Genomic DNA, 19,927 nt, shown 5'->3' with positions numbered 1-19,927 from the left:
AACTAAATTTACTATCAGCTGAATTTCATTAATAATTCTCACACCTTAATATTTATAAAGGTGGTCTATATATTTCCAAACAAACCCTACCCCAAGTACCTCTAAAACCATCTAATTTCTAGTCAAGCACATATTTTGATTTGTTGAACATCCATCTGAAAATTCTCTCTACTGAAGCCCCTGGTTCACTTCTCAGCTCTGGGTAAAACTGCTGATTCTCTCGAAAAACTGCAATAAATCTCCATAGCCTAACATCCTCAGGCAAAGGCTAGGAATAAGATGAATCCAACCTTTGTGTAGTAACCCAAAAGTTTCCAGAGGTAACAATAAAATACTTGATTTTCTTTGTGTTAGTCCTCAAATAATCCATTTACAAATCTCTTCTGTCTTAGCCCAATACATCGCCTTCTATTTAAATTGTGTTATTAAATCTGATGGCCAATCTGGACTGAAGACTTCCTGGATTCCTATTTCTATTAGTGGGAGTGACCAGCTCAATTAACCATACTCCTCTTGAGTTAGAAAAGACTACATAGCCTCATCCTGATGCAAATTCTTCATCAGCCTTGCCAAACTGTCTTACAGGGCATGTCATGGCCATATGCCATTCAAAGGGATTGAATAAAAGAAGTACAGAGAGCAGGACTATTACAAAACGGTATCATTAAGCAGTAGGTAGGTAATATGGTTTGACTCTGTGTCCCCACCCAAATCTCATCTCAAACTGTAATCCCCACATGTCGAAGGAGGGACCTGTAATCCCCACATTGAGGGAGGGAAGTGGAGTACGACGGCAGTTTCCCCCATGCTGTTCTTGTGAATGACTTCTCAGATCTGATGGTTTTATAAGTGGTAGCTTCTCCTATACTCTCAAGTGGTCTTCTCTGTCCTGCCACCCTGTGAATAAGGTGCCTGCTTCCCCTTCCACCATGATGCTAAGTTTCCTGAGGCCTCTCCAGCCATGTGGAACTGGAAGTCAATTCAACCTCTTTCCTTTTTAAATTACCCAGACTCAGGCAGTATCTTTATAGCAGTGTGAGAACAGACTAATACAGTAGGTACATTTCTGTATTTGGCTAAGTCTAATTTTCTCTAGAAAGGATGTGACTTATAAAAGAGAAAGAGTAAAAGACCCAAATCCTTAATTCATTGGGGTTTTTGTTTGTTATTTTCTGGGTTTCTTTTTTTGTCCGGTTGTTGGCTTTAGTGAATTTGATTGCATAAAGAGGAAAGGAATGGCCTAAACTCTGAATGTATTAAATAGTGGTAGAATATTGAATTGTCATTTAATGGGCATTGAAAAGCCGTGTGCCCCAACGTATCATTTCCTTTCCTCGCCCATCATTATACTCATCAGGGTTAAATCAGAAAAAGGGATACCTTTAGAATACCTCTGTGGCATTATTGTAGAACAGTTTATCAATTTTGTTAGTTAAAACTTGGGCTCAAGAGCATGGAAAAAAATGAATTGCAATATAACAGTGTGACAGGAAACTGAAATTTCTATCAAGACAAAAAGAGGCTGGGTGCAGTGGCTCATGCCTGTAATTCCAGAGCTTTTGGAGGTCTGTGTGGGAGGATCAACTGACGCCAGGAGTTTGAGACTAGCCTGGGCAACATAGTGAGACCTATCTTTACTTAAAATAAGATTTTCAAAATTAGCTAGGCATGGTGATGCATACTTGTAGCTACTTGGGAGGCTTAGGTGGGAGGAGCACTTGAGCCCAGAAGTTTGAGGCTGCAGTGAGCCATGATTGTACCACTGTATTCCAGCCTAGATGACAGAGCAAGACCCCATTGGAGAAAGAAAGAGAAGGGGGGGGAGAGAGAGAGAGAGAGAGAGAGAGAAGGAGAAGGAGGAGGAGGAGGAGGAGGAGGAGAAGGAGAAGAAGAAGGAGAAGAAGAAGGAAGAGGAGAAGGAGGAGGAGGAACGGGATGGGGAGGGGGAGGAGGGGAAGAAGGGAGGAAGGAGAAAAGAAGGAACGCAGGAAGGAAGGAACAGAGGAAGGGAGGAACAGAGGAAGGGAGGGTAAGAGGGGAAGAAAGGGAGGGAGGAAGTGGGGAAGAGGGGAGAGGAGGGAGGTAGATCTAGAAGTCCTGGGAGAAAGGAGAGAAGCAGAGAGGAGGTGATAGTGGCAAAGCAGGTGAGAAACAACTTCTGTGCGCTGTATTTACGTTGTTGGTTACATTTGTGGGTCTAAATGCATCCACCCAAGGAGCTCTTCTAAAACACCTGATCCCCAAGTTAATCAAATCAGACTTTCTAAATACCTACAGGTGGAGTCTGGGCACAGTGTTTTGGTTTTTGTTTGTTGTTTGTTTGTTTTTTGTGTCCTTAGGTGATTCTTTAGGCTGAAGCATACTCCAGATTCTCTTATCAGCTTTATAATTGATACTCACCTTGAAACACAAACTCGTTCTACTGCTGGCGCCCCAATCCTCCGGACATTTGGGTTCAGGAGTTGTCGTGGGCTTCGGCGGGTGGGTTACTCCTTCTGCCCAGTGCTTGCACACAAATTTTGCCTTTTCATCACATTTCAAAACATCCCATAAGCCCCCTGCAATCCCGGTTCTCATGGCAACACACCCTGGCTTTCGGCCTGTATTAAATATATAAAGTAGAATTCACTTGACGAGTGCCTGCCGAAGGCCTGCCGTGCTCGCAGAAGGCACTCAGAACCCAGTGTCAGGGATGTGGTGAAACCTGCACGTGACGAGGAGATGCAGCCGGCCGCGCCAGGGGCATTCAGCAACTGGTCTGCGTTGTTTAGAATCTGTTTGATTTTTTTGTGTGTGGTCTACAACCCCAACCCAAAATGATCTCAAATGTTGGAGGGTTTTTAACACTACATTTCTAACATTTGGCAAAGTGCCCTACACACAGGCATTTAATGATAAGATATTTTATATTATCAAATTCACCATAATGGCAAAAATAGTAGTTTACTCTTTCTCTCGCTCCCTCCCGCCTTCCTTCCTCCCTTCCTTCTTCCCTTCTTTCCTCCTTTCGTTCCTTCCTCTATCCTTTTGTTCCTTCCTTCCTCCTTCCCTCCCTTCCTCCCCTCCTTCCCTCCCTTCGTCCCCTCCTTCCTTCCTTCTTTCCTTCCTTCCTCCCTTCCTTCTTCCCTTCTTTCCTCCTTTCGTTCCTTCCTCCCTCCTTTCTTCCCTTCCTCCCCTCTTTCCTTCTCTCTTTCCTTCCTTCTTCCCTTCCTCCCCTTTTTGGTTTTCTCCCTTCTTTCTTTCTTTTTTAATTCTTTAAGATTCTTTTCCTCCCACTAAGGTCCACATAGGTTTTCCAGCACCAAAGTTTTTCACAGATTTCAAAATGAGACACGCCTCAACTAGAGATTTTAGGTAAGTTACTCAAACAATCTGAACTTGCTTTCTCCTCTTCAAATGCAAATGCCAAGACCTGCCTCACAGAGCTTCAGGAATGCCAGCTTTAACAAAGAAGTCCATAAAACAAAATGAGGATGCACCGAGCTGAACAGTTTATAATTCTGTCTTACAGTCAAGGTTATTTCCAAATAGCAATTAACTAAGACAGAGCTTTGAAAGCATCAGGATTCCTCGCTGCTAGGATGAAGTCATTTTTTTTTTTTTTTATTAGACTTTGAAAGAACAGGAAGTGCTGAGAAGTCATTCATGAAGTTCCGGGGAGGTACACCTTTTTTAGAATATTTTCTCTGAAATCGCTGATTCCCTGACACCTCAAGGGTTTTCCCTGATTCCGAAGATTGTCTCTTTCTCTTTGCAGCACCCAGTTAAAACCTGGTAACTGTGGAATAGATGACTACAGAGGCTATGGCGTCCCGTTAACCATCAGACTCAGTTCAGTTGACCTGATGCTCAGGCCCAAGCCCCAGGCTCCTTGCCCACTCCTCCTGAAGCTGTAAACTCAGCCAAAGAGGCCAACCACCGTCCTTGTATCAAAGATATACCATGACAACGGTTGCAACTGAGTTCTGTTCCAGTTCCAACCATTCTGATTCCCTAAGGACATTCCAGGGCTCGCTCCTCAGAATCCTGCTGCCGGATGATACCACAGGCAAACTTAAGCAGTTTCACTTACAGAGTAAGCCATAGTTCAGAAAGTTCAATAATTCCATAAACAAGAATCACACTATTTAGGTTACTGATCTGTTTCCCTTATTGAAAACTGAGAATGCAAATTATAGAACACTGAAGATGAGGACATATTAGGTCAGGTAGTAAATCGATAGACTTGAGCTATTATTTTTTAGCTTTTCACCCAAGCACAATGAAATATTTGCTATAAGGGATGTTGAAATTTCTCTGTGTGTGGTCATACTAAACAATGTTGTGTGCTAGTGATACCACTGTATAAAAAGTCAAAGAATCTTTCAGATACTATTTCAGAAACAACTTACAACATCTTACTAGAGAAGGTAAATCAAAATATAGAGAAAGGCAGGCAGGGTGGTGCGAGTGTAAGTAGTACAGATTTGGGGATGACACAGATTAGTGTAAATCCAAGCTTGGAAACTTTCTAGTCACATAAACTTCCTAAGTCTTGAGTTTCCACTTTTTTTTTTTCTTTTAATGGAGTTTTGCTCTTGTCGCCCAGGCTGGAGTACAACGGCACAATCTCAGCTCACTGCAACCTCCGCCTCCCAGATTCAAGTGATTCTCCTGCCTCAGCCTCCCAGGTAGCTGGGATTACAGGCATATACCACTGCACTCGGCTAATTTTTGTATTTTTAGTAGAGATGGGGTTTCACTATGTTGGCCAGGCTAGTCTCGAACTCCTGACCTCAGGTGATCTTCCTGCCTCCGCCTCCCAAAGTGTTGGGATTACAGCCACCACGCCTGACCTCCACTTCTTTTAAATGAAGATACTGAAGCCAGGTAACTGGCAGGGTTTTTATGAGGATAAAATAAAATCCAAGGCAAATAAAAGACTAAACATGGTAGCACATGGAAGATACGGAAATAACAAGTTCTGCATGAGCAATGTCCTTTGCTGCACCACCCAAGCACTCTAATATTTCAACTCCTAATTGCACTGAAAAGTTTTATGTCCATTTAATATAGTTTTAGGTTTCCAGAAATAAGTCAACCAGGACAGGCACAGTGGCTCACTCCTGTAACCCCAGCACTTTGGGAGGCCAAGGCAAATAGATCACTTGAGGCCAGGAGTTCGAGACCAGCCTGGCCAACATGGTGAAACCCCATTTCTACTAAAAATACAAAAATTAACCAGGCGTGGTGGTACATGCCTGTGGTCCCAGCTACTCGGGAGGCTGAGGCACGAGAATTTCTTGAACCTGGAAGGTTGAGGTTGCACTTAGCCAAGATGGTGCCACTGCACTCCAGCCTGAGCGACTGAGGCTCTGTCTCAAAAAAAAAAGAAAGAAAGAAAGAAGTCAACCATTTGAAACATTTGTGACCACTGAGAATTTCACGAATGGGTTTTAAGTAGACCAGTACCACATAACCTAGCAAGATACCTAGCAAACTTTTCTTCCTTTTTTCTTTAGAACACTAAACTTATTAGGAAATTTTTGGGGAGAAAAGAGGAAGAAAAGAAAAAAAACAAAAAGAGAATGAAATATAAACTGTTACTAAAAGCATGATTAATTTACCTAGTCTATTTGGAGAGGTACCCGGAGGAATAACAGACTTTATCCAACAGATTCGTAGGGTGAATGCAACCCTCAACCTAAGTGCTGCCCATACCTGGCATATCCGAATTCCAGTGGGTGAACCGAACCTCTTCCTCGATGGTCCACTGAAAAGTCCCTTTGGTTTGTATATCTGAAAGTCCTGTCCAGAAATATTTTTCAGGCCTTAAGCCAATGAAACTAGTCAGGAACGCTTGTTCATATCTTTAAAAAGAAGAGTTAACATTCAATTAAGTTTTCAAAACATTTACACCAATTTTCAAAATTGTCAATATGAAAACTATCTCAGTTCCATGTTTCAGCTATAATTGAATTGGTAATTCAAACATATTGTGTTATATCTGTATGTCATCTACATTATACACATTTTCACTAAGGAAATGTGAGCTTATGATGGAAAAATACCATATAGCTGAGTTTATAAAATCCTTCAGATATACTCAAACCAACTCCCTCTAGCCCTCGCCAGCCCCTCTGCCTCTTCTAAAAATATCAGAGAATTTTGAGAATACAGAGAAGAAAACTATTGCATTTTAAAATACAGTGTTTTAAAAAATCAGTCCACTCTTCAAATAGTTCTACTGAATTATTGATTAAGCAAGTTCAAGGTTAGTAACATTATTAAGGATAATATCCATGGAATAATCTGCATGAATTTCCCCCCTCAATTTTATTCTCTCATATCTCAGCTCCGAAACAAAAGAGAAAATTATCAAGACATATAGAGAAGGAGAGACTGAATCTCCAGAAAGAATGAGAAGCAGAGGCCGGGCGCGGTGGCTCAAGCCTGTAATCCCAGCACTTTGGGAGGCCGAGACGGGCGGATCACAAGGTCAGGAGATCGAGACCATCCTGGCTAACATGGTGAAACCCCGTCTCTACTAAAAATACAAAAAAACTAGCCGGGCGAGGTGGCGGGCGCCTGTAGTCCCAACTACTCGGGAGGCTGAGGCAGGAGAATGGCGTAAACCCGGGAGGCGGAGCTTGCAGTGAGCTGAGATCCGGCCACTGCACTCCAGCCTGGGAGACAGAGCGAGACTCCGTCTCAAAAAAAAAAAAAAAAAAAAAAAAAAGAATGAGAAGCAGAATCATGAATTCCAACACTGTCTCTCCCTTTGGATTTTTGTCTGTGCATTTGGCATTAATCTGGGAACAATAAAATTCGGTTGACAAGGCACCAAAAATGTGTCTGAAATGACAAACAAAACAATGGAGGCAAAATCTGTCTTTCGAGAAAAAGAAAAATGGTGTCCGAAGTTTCCAGGAACGAAGAGAGTTGTAGATGACTTCAGGGAGAGCAGGAAGAGAATACAGAGAAACCTAACAGCAATACAACGTTTTATTTGACCATAGTGTAAATAATTTTATTCCCTAAACAAAACAAACCAAAAAAATTAAAAGTTCCAAACTCGATTCAGTTTCCTTAAATGTCTCTAAACCATATTTAACAACAGAGTTAGTGAACTCCTGAGGATAAATATTACAGAAGATACATAAGGAAAAATAAATGTAAAATATAGTGAAATCGTGTACATAATACTCCAATAGACCAAAAGATCAACTATAGTGCAGACCAGAGTATGATCTCATGGTACCTAAAGGTGAGCAGTTCGCCTCACTCACAGAAGATAAAAAGTACCTATGTTCTGAGTTTCAGATGTCAGCATCGTATTATGGTGCTACTACCATATATTAGACATTTCATTATACATGAAAGCAGCATGTGGATAGAAATACAGTTCTTTTATAAAGACTATGAAAGGTTATGACATCTCTCATTTTTATCCAAAGATTTTTAATATCAACAGTATCCCCTACATGTTATTCGGTCTGCCTCGAAACTCCAGTAAATATAACTTATTGTACTAAAACTCCATAATTTTGTTACTTCTTTACTGCAAGTGAAATAGATACTTCTCCATTTTTGGAAACTTTCTTCTGTGGCTAATCTAGAGCTTCGCGTAGAGTAGGTGAAGAGTAAATAAATAAATCTTTAAAATAGATGGGACCGTAGAGATAAAAAAATTACATAAATTTTTCTATGTCCATGTGATTTTCCTAACTGATGAGTCTGTTAACCTAGCAAAGCAAAGAATGGAAGAATGGAAAGAATGAATGAATTATTCAGTAAACTTTTTTGCCTTCTTTTTTGGTGGACAGAGTGGTAAAGATATAACGTGATTTTGAGCTGGTAACTTTTAGTTACTTTCCTGTTTTAAAAACTTCAACATATAATGGATCATTAAAAAGTTAGCTCTATAAACTACATTTACTAGATTATTATTTGTAAACTGTTCTGAATGTTGCTTTATATTACTAAATTTAGCAAAAACAGTTTATAATGTTTGCAATGAGGAATCCAAATAAGAATATTATTTTTAATGTTTCTACCTTTACAACTCATACCTCAAGATCACACATAGTTTACTCAGAAATTTAGAGTACGTTCATACTTGGGCTTTTCTGAAACTTTTTTCTATTTGACATATTTTTTAATGAAATTAAAATAGTTACGTACCTGTCTTCAATAGTTGTTAAATAAGCATTCTCATTATTACAGGTTTGGTTTGCTTCTGCAAATGTTGAAAGCATATGTCCAATCATATAGCAGTAAAAGTGATGCTTTTTCCAGCCCTATTAATGTTATCAAGCAATGAATAAATGAACAGAGTTCATGCATATATATTGTAAAATATTATTATTATTATTATTATTTGAGATGGAGTTTTGCTCTTGTTGCCCAGGCTGGAATGCAATGGCGCAATCTTGGCTCATTGCAACCTCCGCCTCCCAGGTTCAAGCAATTCTCCTGCCTCAGCCTCCAGAGTAGCTGGGATTACGGCACATGCCACCACACCCGGCCACTGTGCCCAGCCTTAGAAAATATTATTTTAATACTTTTTCTATCATGAAACTATTGGATAAACAATAGGAATGTCTAAAGAACACAACTCTGAAGAATCTGAAATGCAATGAAAATTATATACATAAACGAATAAAAGAAACAGTAGTACATCATTCCTCTTATGACAAATTATGTACATAATTGGGGGCAGTCGTTCTCTCCGCTTCTAATGTATCCTGCAACAAAAACTATTTGTGAAATGTTCACTGAGGAAATTGAACAGAATGTCTAAGATACCAGTTTTAGAATAGGTAACCACAGGAAAGAATTTGGGGAAGCGCAAGCCTAGCTGCCTATGGAAGACAATACTAGAAGATGGGTATAAAGCTACATTATTTGGTCATAGGAGACCACTTTTCAAACTTCAGGCAGCATGATTTAGCATTGTTCCTCCTCCCAAACTCCAAGTACACAGAAATGGCCAGGCATAGTGGCTCATGCCTGTAATCCCAGCACTTCGGGAGTCCAAGGTGGCAGGATGACTTGAGCCCAGGAGTTCAAGACCAGCCTGGGCAACATAGTGAGTCTCTATCTTTACAGAAAATTTTATAAAATTAGCTAGGCATGATGGCTTGTGCCTGTAGTCCCAGCTACTCGAGAGGCTGAGGCAGAAGGATAGACTGAGCCAAGGAGGTCGAGGCTACAGTGAGCCACAATCAATCACATCACTGCACTCCAGCCTGGGTGACAAAGTGAGACTCTGTCTCAGAAAAAAAGAAAGAAAGAAATGCTAAATAAAAATATAACAGTAAATGAAAAATCCATACTAGAGTTTGAGAGGAAGAAGGGGGAAATCTCCAGATACCCAAATTTAGTTGAATACTAAAAGCTGAATGGAAAATGCACAAACTAAATTGTTGTTGGCCAAGGACAGATGAGATCCTAGATTAAGGTCCTAGGGGCTGTGGTGTTAGTGCCCACACAGAATATGATATTTGGCCTTTGTCTCATTTGAGGCAGGGAGTTGGAACTGAGATCCTTGTATAAAAATCATACCACTAACCCCCATAACCCCTTGGTTAAAGGAGAACTAGAACATTCTGCCCACAGAACCAGGAAATGACAGTGTCTTGTCATCTACCTGGGGTTCTGAGTACTGGAAAAAAACAATTCCTGAGTCTGAAAATAAATACCAAGTTTGTGCCGCAGATGAGTGACAGTTTCAAGTTTATGCTATCCACATTGCATGGGAATCCACAGCCAAAAAATTAAAGTCATACTTAATCTGTAAAAGGGGAATCTCTAAAGCACTCCAAGAAGTAGAATGCAAAACCACACATCAGAAATATGCCCACCAACCAGGTCAAGAGAGACTGTGACGTTTGGGGAGACGGGTGGGGATGGAGAGGTCACTAAATCACAACCAAAACAACAAACTGGCCAGGAGCAGTGGCTCACACCTGTAATCCCAGCACTTTGGAAGGACGAGGCCGGTGGATTACCTGAGGTCAGGAGTTCAAGACCACCCTGGCCAACATGGTGAGACCCCGTCTCTACTGAAAATGCAAAAATTAGCTGAGCGTGATGGCATGCGCCTATAGTCCCAGCTACTTGGGAGGCTGAGGTAGCAGAATTGCGTGAACCCATGCGGTGGAGGTTGTGGTGAGCTGAGATCGTGTCACTGCATTCCAGCCTGGACAACAGAGCAAGACTCTGTCTCAAAAACAACAACAACAACAAACAAACCATATGAGAAAGCGTCCCATTTTAAGGAAGAGTCAACAACTGAACATAATAAAACAAAAAGTTCTTATAAAAAAAACCCAGCATGTTTGAGATGACTTTGTAACAAAAGAGTAAATCCAATAACCAAAGATCAAAACAGTATGCACAAAGAACAGGAGGATGTGAACCAAAATATGGAATGTCTATAAAAGAAAAACAGCAATGAAGTTAAAAACTCAATGGTCAGATTAAATATAGTAATCAGGGTTTCATAGAAAATTAGTAAATTGGATGAAAAGATAAAAAGATAGCAAGATAGAAAAGATAGCATAGGAAGAGACAGAGATATAAAAAGAGGTTAAGGCCGGGCACGGTGGCTCAAGCCTGTAATCCCAGCACTTTGGGAGGCCGAGGCGGGTGGATCACGAGGTCAGGAGATCGAGACTATCCTGGCTAACATGGTGAAACCCCGTCTCTACTAAAAATACAAAAAACTAGCCCGGCGTGGTGGCGGGCGCCTGTAGTCTCAGCTACTTGGGAGGCTGAGGCGGGAGAATGGCGTGAACCCGGGAGGCGGAGCTTGCAGTGAGCCGAGATCACGCCACTGCACTCCAGCCTGGGAGACACAGCGAGACTCCGTCTCAAAAAAATAAATAAATAAATAAATAAATAAAATTAAAAAAAAAGGGGTTAAAAAAAATGTTGATAGAAAGCATAGACAATAGGATGAGAATGTTGAACAACCACCTATGACAAGTTTCAGAAGTTTCAGAAGCAGTGAATAAAACTAATGATGGGTCACTTTCAAGAACTGAAAGATGGCTGTGAAACCTCAAAGAATCACGCTGGGCCTGGCACAATGGCTCACACCTGTAATCCCAGCACTTTGGGAGGCCAAGGCGGACAGATCATGAAGTCAGGAGTTCAAGACCAGCCTGGCCAATATGGTGAAACTCCACCTCTACCAAAAATACAAAAATTAGCTGGGCATGATGGCACGTGCTGATAGTCCCACCTACTCGGGAGGCTAAAGCGGAAGAATTGCTTGAACCTGGGAGGCGGAGGTTGCAGTGAGCCGAGATCACGCCACTGCACTCCAGCCTGGGTGACAGAGTGAGACTCCATTTCAAAAAGAAAGAATCACACTGAGTAGCAAAGGCAACAAACAAAATAATTCCAAATCTAGGCACATGTAGTAGAATGCTACACTGCAGCATTCCACTAGGTACTTGGCATTCACCCAGGCACTGCAGAACACCAAAGACAAGGAGAAGATTTTAAAACCAATCAGAGAATCACCAGCATATCCACTTCAAAACAGAAGAAGAATTAGTGTGACAGCAGGAATTCCAGTAGCAAAAATAAGGCCAGGAGAAAGTATAATAAAATAATATGTAAATTGCTGTCGGAAAACAACCATCAATCTAGAATTCTAAACTGACCTAGGTAAACTATTATTCAGGGTGAGGATGAATTTAAGACATTCTCAGACAGTTTGGTGGCTGAACAATGGTTTCATTTCTGTCTTTTTCTGTAAACATTTTAAAACACATTTTAATGTCATATCTGTAAATTTTCCCCATATGAAGATCCTGGTGGTATACCTTATAATTTGGGGTTTCAGTCTCACCTGTGGGGTTCCCACACCTTGAATAATGAGACTTCTTTATAATGAGGATTTACATTTCTACATGTCAGGCATCCTGGAATATTAGAAACTCATGGCCACTTTAGGTTGATTTCTTGGTTTAGGATTTCCCACACTAATAGCATTGAATTGAAAATTAAATCCCAGGTCTGTGCGACAACAAGAAGACTGTGATTTTGAATTCTTAGAAAGACCCCTTGACACCACTGCATGCCCAGGCCCAGAGAAAAAAAACATCTTATTATCTTCCTTTGTTGATGAGTAGATTTTTTTCTTCCCTAGTCTTCCCAGCCCAGTAAGGAAGGCACTGCCTCAAACAGGTGTTTTTAAAGTGGTAAAGTTGTTTAAACTCTTTGTGCTTCAGTTTCCTCTTCTTTTTAATCAGGACTATAATATTCATCCTGTAAATCTATTAGAATGCAATAATTGTACTTGATAAAGGACTGCTATTATTTTATTGTTATTATCATCCTAATGATTAAACAGGATTATTATCAAGATTTTAGGTGTGTAGGAAAATAGAAAAAATAAAACTTAGATTGATTAAAAGTAATAAAAATGTAAGGTTTGTTATTTTAGAAAATGACAGTAATATACAAACTATTGAGTAAGTATATGATCAGGCAAAGAATATGAACATATGCTGGAATTGAAACAAAGATCATGGTCTAGGGACAGGAGACCTGGGTTCTAGCCTTGCCTCTGTTTCTATCAGAAAGCTACATTGCTTCTCTGAGCTGAAGTTTCCAGAATTCAAAACTTAGAAGAGGAACTTTGAAATCACCCAGGTCCTTTGTGCCTCTTCCATGCTATCATTTTCCATTATCTGCTCTATTTCTTTGTGGCTTATTTTTATAGTACCAAATTATCCGCTTTCTGGTACGTATTATAAGATTATGTGACCACAACATAATACTCTCGGGAAAAAAAAACAGCTTCTACTTCGTTTTTATTCAAAGAAAATGAGAAAGGAGAAAAGAGGAAGTAGTAATCAAACAGAAAAATGATAACCATAAACCCTGTGTTTTCGTAGCTTCTGTGTGCTTTAAAAAACTATTTCACAGGGACCACTGAGTTACTGCGGGTACCAGTTGGAGGTTGGATTTCCTACCTCCCCACTGCAGTGACCTACTGAGAAGAATCCTCTCCAGGAGATGCCTCATCAGAAATATTATAAATGGGAAAAAATGACTAAGGATCGTTTGCTATCAGCAACTTGGGGGTATCTACCGGAAATGTTCTTAACAACCCATAGGATGACAGACTGTAGTAGACTATGGATGACACCTTCTCCCATGGCCTGTCCTCAACTTAGCCAGACTCCCTCTGATGTGCCATTTTTAGTTCCTGTTCTCTCTCTTCCAATTCCCGAGACATCCTGAAAGGACCTACTGGCCTTGTGTACCTCCATATCAACTCTAGAGAATTTCCAAAGAAAGCTTTAAGGAGGACAGTGAGATCAAACACTAACAATAAGCCACTGAAGACTGAGACGGCGGAAACCCTTGGCTACTGCAATAACAAGGCACTTTCACACATAAAAATAAAGCCAACTGTATCAATTCATATGTGCTCAGCTTAAGTCACTGTGGGCATGGCGCACTCACTTTCTTGCAGCCTTCTTCGACTTCCACTATTTCTGGACCTTGGCTTCGTGATTTCATCTTGCAGATGTAGCCAAGAGGCCACTCACAGCCCCGATCTGCCCAGTACCCATCCTGCAGGGAGCAGAGAGAAAGAAAACAAAGGATTATCAGTTTTTGTTTTTTTTGTTTTTTTTTGAGACAGTCTCACTCTGTCCCCCAGGCTGGAGTGCAGTGGCACGATCTTGGCTCACGGCAACCTCCGCCTCCCAGGTTCAAGTGATTCTCCTGCCTCAGCCCCCCAAGTAGGTAGGATTACAGGCACCCACCACGACGCCCTGCTAATTTTTTGTATTTTTAGTAGAGACGGGGTTTCACCATGTTGGACAGGCTCGTCTCAAACTCCTGACCTCAGGCAATCCGCCCACCTTGGCCTCCCAAAGTGCTGGGATTACAGGTGTGAGCCACTGCGCCTGGCCAGTTTTGGACTTTGATGTCATTTTCTTGTAACTGTGCCTCAGAGGAGGAAAATTAAGATCCAAGGTTATTGAGAGAAAACGGCATCTACCAAAAGGAAAGGTAATTGACATGTTCACATGTAAACAGTAATTTTGACTCTGGCTACAAACATGTAAAAAGAGATTGGAATCCCAGTATGATTTTATATCTGAGATGTCCAAGCCACTGTTTAGAGGAATCCAGGGAGAAATTAAAAATGTCTGTAAGTCCTTAGATGTTGGTGCTCACAAAAGGTTTGCATGCAGCCTCTTCATCAATCTCTGCAGTCAGCTCTGTCTTCAAATTAATCAAGTTCATATAAGCCATCCAGAAAAATCTCCCACACCCAACACACCAAACTTGAAAACATCATGAAACCGCACTCATCTTTCCTCCCTTCTTCTTATTTCTACCGATGAGTTTTCTCCTGGATCTGAGGCTCAATCTTCCATTTTATTTCAGATTCTATCCCCTCCCTTTTCCTTTGAGATTTCATGTTAACAGGACCTCTCCTTTCCTTCCCTTTGCTGCTAAACATCTTGAAAAAAATGTTTTCTGGGCCAAGCACGGTGGCTCACGCCTATAATCCCAACACTCTGGGAGGCTGAGGCGGGTGGATCACCTGAGGTCAGGAGTTCAAGACTAGCCTGGCCAACATGGTGAAACCCTGTCTCTACTAATAATACAAAAAAATTAGCTGGGTGTGGTGATGCACGCCTGTAATCTCAGCTACTCAGGAGGCTGAGGCAGGAGAATCACTTGAACTCTCGAGGCAGAGGTTGCATTGAGCCAAGATTGTGCCATTGCACTCCAGCCTGGGCAGCAAGAGCGAAACTCCATCTCAAAAAATAAACAAATAAATAAATACATAAATACATAAATAAAAATGTTTTCTGTATTGTCTGTCTTTAATGCCCCATCCCTTAGTTGGTCTCAGCCCAATGCAATCTAATACAGAAGCCTTTAGCCAGAGTAATATTTATAAATTGCCACTTTGGTCTTACCCCTCTGAGACAATTCATATTTCTTGAACCTCAGTTCCTACCCACCCTTCCGGCTCTAACTTCCCGATTTCAACCACACTGACCTTTCACCTCCTCCAAGCATGCTGCTTTCTGGTTTCTTCTGTCTACTCTTTGGATAGTTAACACCTAATATGTTCTTAAACTTTCAATCCATCACGATAAAAACAACCACAATGACAAAAATAATAGCCACAGTGACAAAAATAAACAACCATAATGACAAAAATTACTGAACAATAAATATGGGCTGGGAACTGTGTACTATACATGCATTATTTAATACTCACATCCTGGGCCTGGCACAGTGGCTCATGCCTGAAATCTCAACACTTTGGGAAGCTGAGGTGGGCGGATTGCTTGAGCTTAGGAGTTCAAGACTAGCTTGGGCAACATGGCAAAATCCCATCTCTACCAAAAATACAAAAACTTAGCCAGGCGTGGTGGCATGCACCTGTAGTCACAGCTATTTGGAAGGCCTGAACCCAGGAGGTCAAGACTGCAATGAGCTGAGATTGCACCACTGCACTGAAGCCTGGGTGACAGAGCAAGACTCTGTCTTAAAAAACAAACAAACTACAACAACAACAAAACACCTCGTATCCACAGGTGAGCTGACTACAGCTCTTATTTCCACTTTGCAAATAAAGGTGTCAGTCATGCAGCAAAATCCAGCCTCTTAATCACTGTGTTTATTGTCTATTAATAAAAGATAAATTTGATGACATTTTTCAGTCACTAAGGTCATATTTTAATCATAAACACCATCATTTCATATGACATCTCCAAATAAACTGAAAAAAATGAACGTAGCTCCCCAAGTACAGGTTCCAGGCCTCAACTACCATAGTTCTAAGTAGGTCTGCATCTACTCAGTGTATATGTATCTCTTACATCTATACAGGGCTATGATCTCTTTTTACATATATATACACACACACACATATATATCTCTTTTTACATCTCTTGTAATCATATATATGGCTTATAATCACTTTTTACGTGTACATACATAATCATATATATATGGCTTAATTGGTCAAATGAGAGCTTTGGTATATATATACACCATTATAATATGGCATTATATATGTGGCCATATATATATATATATATATAGTGCCATAGCAACAATATGAGTATTTGTTATAGGCCAATTTCATCCTTGAACCAAAAGTTTCTGTCTGTTGCTTCAGTGATCCTCTTGAAAATTTAACTTTGGGCCGGGTGTGGTGGCTCACGCCTGTAATTCCAGCACTTTGGGAGGCTGAGGCGGGCAGATCATGAGGTCAGGAGTTTGAGACCAGCCTAGCTGATATGGTGAAACCCCGTCTCTACTAAAAATACAAAAATTAGCCGGGTGTGGTGGCACGTGCCTGTAGTCCCAGCTACTCGGGAGGCTGAGACAGAAGAATCACTTGAACGAGGGAGGTGGAGGTCACAGTGAGCTGAGATCATGCCACTGCACTCCAGCCTGGGTGACAGAGCGAGACTCCGTCTCAAAAAAGAAAAGAAAATTTGACTTTGCTAGACAATTGAGAGGGATTCAAGAAATCAAATCTGAATTTTGGTTCACCTTTGATCCATGCCAATTTACGTAGAATAAAAACAATCTAAACAAACATATGTAACTGAGTGGGACAGAAGGAAAACTCCCCTGTGACTTTCATTATAAATATCAGTAATTCAAGCGGCCTTACCTTGCCTTTCATCACCACACAATCTTCCTGTCTGTTGTTTTCATGGCTTGGTTCTCCACGAAGCCATTTGGTAAATGTTACAGGGGTCCCATCACTCCACTCAAAGTACATTTGAATCTTAATGTCGTTTAAGCCAATCCACAATTCATCATTTGGCTCTAAACAGGAAGAAACACACAGTAGTATATATAAGGGCTGCTTTCCAAAGGTCGGCGGGGTAAAAGGAACGGAAGGCACTGTGCTTCATCAACAGGGCTCTACTTCCCTTGATATGATCACCATCGTGAAAGATAGTCCTCATGTGTATTCATCTGAGCTACATGCTGTCGACTTAGATGCCAACTACATTTTACCTTGTTAGTTTGAGGTTGTGTAGTGTACCCTTTACATTGTGAATATGACTGTATTCTTTAGCGGAAATATAGATTATATCTCCTGGCAGTTACAAAAACAAAATTGAGGTAGGTCTATTACTATGCTCTATCTTATGAAGCTGCTTTTATTGTTACAAATAATTTACCATGTCAACTGCACTCATATTATTGGAAATACAGTGGCCTATTTATATACATCTATTTGACTATGATTAAATTGATGAATGTTTTAAAATAATAAAAATTTTAAACTGCTTCTATTTTACTGACTGTTGTTATCAAGAACATTCTAGGTGCTTCCGTTAAAGATCAATCAGTGTACTGGGAGTGTAAAGTATCTATATAGTGAAAGAATTATAAACCAAGAGGTGAGACTTGCGCCTGACATTTGGTAGCTACTTCTTAGGCTGTACACACAAATGAATCTGTAATCATTTTCACCATGAAATGCCATGAAATTCCAGCAAAACTTCAATAACAAATGAGGTTAAAACCAAAACAACCAATATAGATTTAAAATGTGACCATTTTGTTTTGAAATTCCATGGAGAGCATTATTGATTTTATAAGTAGGTGCCATGCTAAAAATTCCTAAATATCACAACAAAAATGGGACAACGTTAAAGTCAATGAAGGTTAAAGATGTCATGGCTAAAAAATAAACTTGTCTAAATAAAAAAAAAAAGTTAAAGTGAACACAAATCAGTATCTATCTAATTCACACAACTGGGAGTCCCATCGTGAATGCTTCATGTATGATCATTTAGTGGTATAATAAAATTAGTTGCCAAAGTATTGTAAAGATGATGTTGTGGTAGAAAATGAGGAAAATATCACAATATATAAGAATCTCCCTAAGCGGTTTAGTCTCTTCCTCCTGAAAGTTGACATTCAACTTTGCTTTTGGAGAAGTCTCTGGCTGGCCTGGCGCCAGCCCTGGCAGATGTTTCCAGTGCCGTGGAGAATGAATGACATTGCCAAGATGATCCTCTTCTCCTTTCACTTGATTTGCAGATCGTGATCTCTTCAGCAACAAATACAGGCTTCCAAGTGACCTCATGTACCCCTCAAAGATTTCAATTGAAGATCAAAGAAAAACTAACCTCCTAAGTCCCATAATTAGAGTATAGTATTAAGAGTTTTTTATATACATATTTCTCACTAAATTGTTCTTCCCCTATAACTCCTTCAATTTCTAAGCACAATCTTGATCCTAGAAAAATATATAAGATGTGAGTATAAAGTTGTTATGCTGATTTTCATCAATCAGTTGGGGAAGTTGTATTCATTGGTATAATCACAACTTACTTGTACAAGTCTCAAAGTATTCACTTGAAATATACTTCCATGATTAATACAAAAGGTATCATCTCAACTATCTAAAAAAAATTTCTAGGCTTTTTTTTAGAGACAATAATTTTAACTCTACAACTTTACTTGTATTAATATTATTTTATTGTTTAAAATAAAACCTTATCAATAATTTTAATGAAAGGTTTTCTAATTTATTAATTCACAAGCTGAATTTCAAAGCAACTTTGGCCATCCAATTTCCTGAAATAATTATAGCAATAAAAACATCAGGTTTCTTTCTTTTACTATAGTATGTTATAGAAAGTAGAGTTAAATGTGCACTCTAGTTCTATAGCATCCTAACTAACCTGTTTTCTGCTAAATCATTTGCAAACTTTACTGGCTATGATAAGTGCCACACTAAATTTAAGTAACTGTTATTCAGACGTATCAGTTCTGATTCCATTATTATCTTCTAGTGTGAATTTTTCAGGATAGGTAGACACAGAATACCCAAGAAATTGTTCATAGGCTGCAGCTGGGCTATTCTCATGGCCTAAGACACTCAATGGGGTCAACACAGGAGGATGGATACCATTTGACAGGTGCTAGGGGTAGGAGTGTTTCGGGGTCTTTTAAGTCTTTCTCTTGTACTACTCGGTTGTTTTCTCATCTATTTGTTAATCGCTTTTTCCTCCCCTCCCCCAGCCCCCAGCAGTTTCCAAGCACTATGTGTCAGGAAGCTGTCTCCACCATCTCCACCATCCATTTCCTCTTGTTTTGCTGGGGGGAAATGAAGAGCAGCTGCAGCTATGCAGCAGCCTCATCAGTGGAAGATGAAAATGATCATCATTTAATCAACAAGCACTGCTGAGTGCCCATTATCATTATGCTGTTTCTCAAGTCGCTCGTCTTCGGGACAAGCATTCGCAACTCATTTTATTCATCTATTTTTTTTTTTTCTGGTTAGTACATTTTCTATGTATTTTTAATTATGCACCTAAAATTGAGACATACATTTCTTTAGAAAAAATTTTTTTAGTAGAGACAAGGTCTTACTATGTTCCCTGGGCTGGCCTCAAACTCTTGGGCTTAAGCTATCCTCCCACCTTGGCCTCCCAAAGTGGTGGGATTATAGGCGTGAGCCACCATACCTTGGCCAAGAAATGTATTTCTTTAAAAGGTTTAGGTTGACATCTAACCATTTCAAAACAAAAATCCTGTATTTTTCACTGTTCAACACCCTCCCAGCATCAGCTAAATTCACAAAGAAGAAAGAAATCCAAAGTCTGAAATAGTCCATTTAGAGATCTTTTTTAGGAGATAAAATATGGACCTAAAAAAAGAAGATACATACATACACACACATAGATAATTCCAAGGAATTAATCATTATTGACAAGCCTAAGGTAGACTGCTCTGAATCCAGATAATACATTAAAAAATAATGTTTTAAAACTATCCATAAATGGATTACACATTAAAAGAAAAAAATTGAATCATCTTTCAGCGATAAGAATTCTTTCAATTATTATACAATTTTCACATTGTGGCATTTTTAGCATTTGTGATTAAATTCACATGTTGTTCATTG

At 39.9% G+C, this 19,927-nt stretch overlaps 1 protein-coding gene across 1 annotated transcript in view; it reads right to left on the bottom strand.

Annotated features, from left to right (window-relative positions):
- Positions 1-19,927, bottom strand: part of MRC1 (mannose receptor C-type 1) — a 97,645-nt gene that overhangs the window by 38,462 nt on the left and 39,256 nt on the right. The window contains exons 8-12 of the mRNA XM_005564743.5: positions 16,667-16,824; positions 13,471-13,581; positions 8,164-8,279; positions 5,701-5,849; positions 2,401-2,600 (exon numbers count right to left, since the gene is read on the bottom strand). Of these exons, the coding sequence (XP_005564800.3) occupies positions 2,401-2,600; positions 5,701-5,849; positions 8,164-8,279; positions 13,471-13,581; positions 16,667-16,824 (734 nt within the window). The remainder of the gene's footprint in view (positions 1-2,400; positions 2,601-5,700; positions 5,850-8,163; positions 8,280-13,470; positions 13,582-16,666; positions 16,825-19,927) is intronic.

The sequence above is a fragment of the Macaca fascicularis genome, chromosome 9, assembly GCF_037993035.2.
Source record: "Macaca fascicularis isolate 582-1 chromosome 9, T2T-MFA8v1.1".
NCBI lineage: Eukaryota > Metazoa > Chordata > Mammalia > Primates > Cercopithecidae > Macaca > Macaca fascicularis.
The sequence above is the reverse complement of the archived record's forward strand: the minus strand, read 5'-3'. Positions and strand labels throughout refer to the sequence as shown.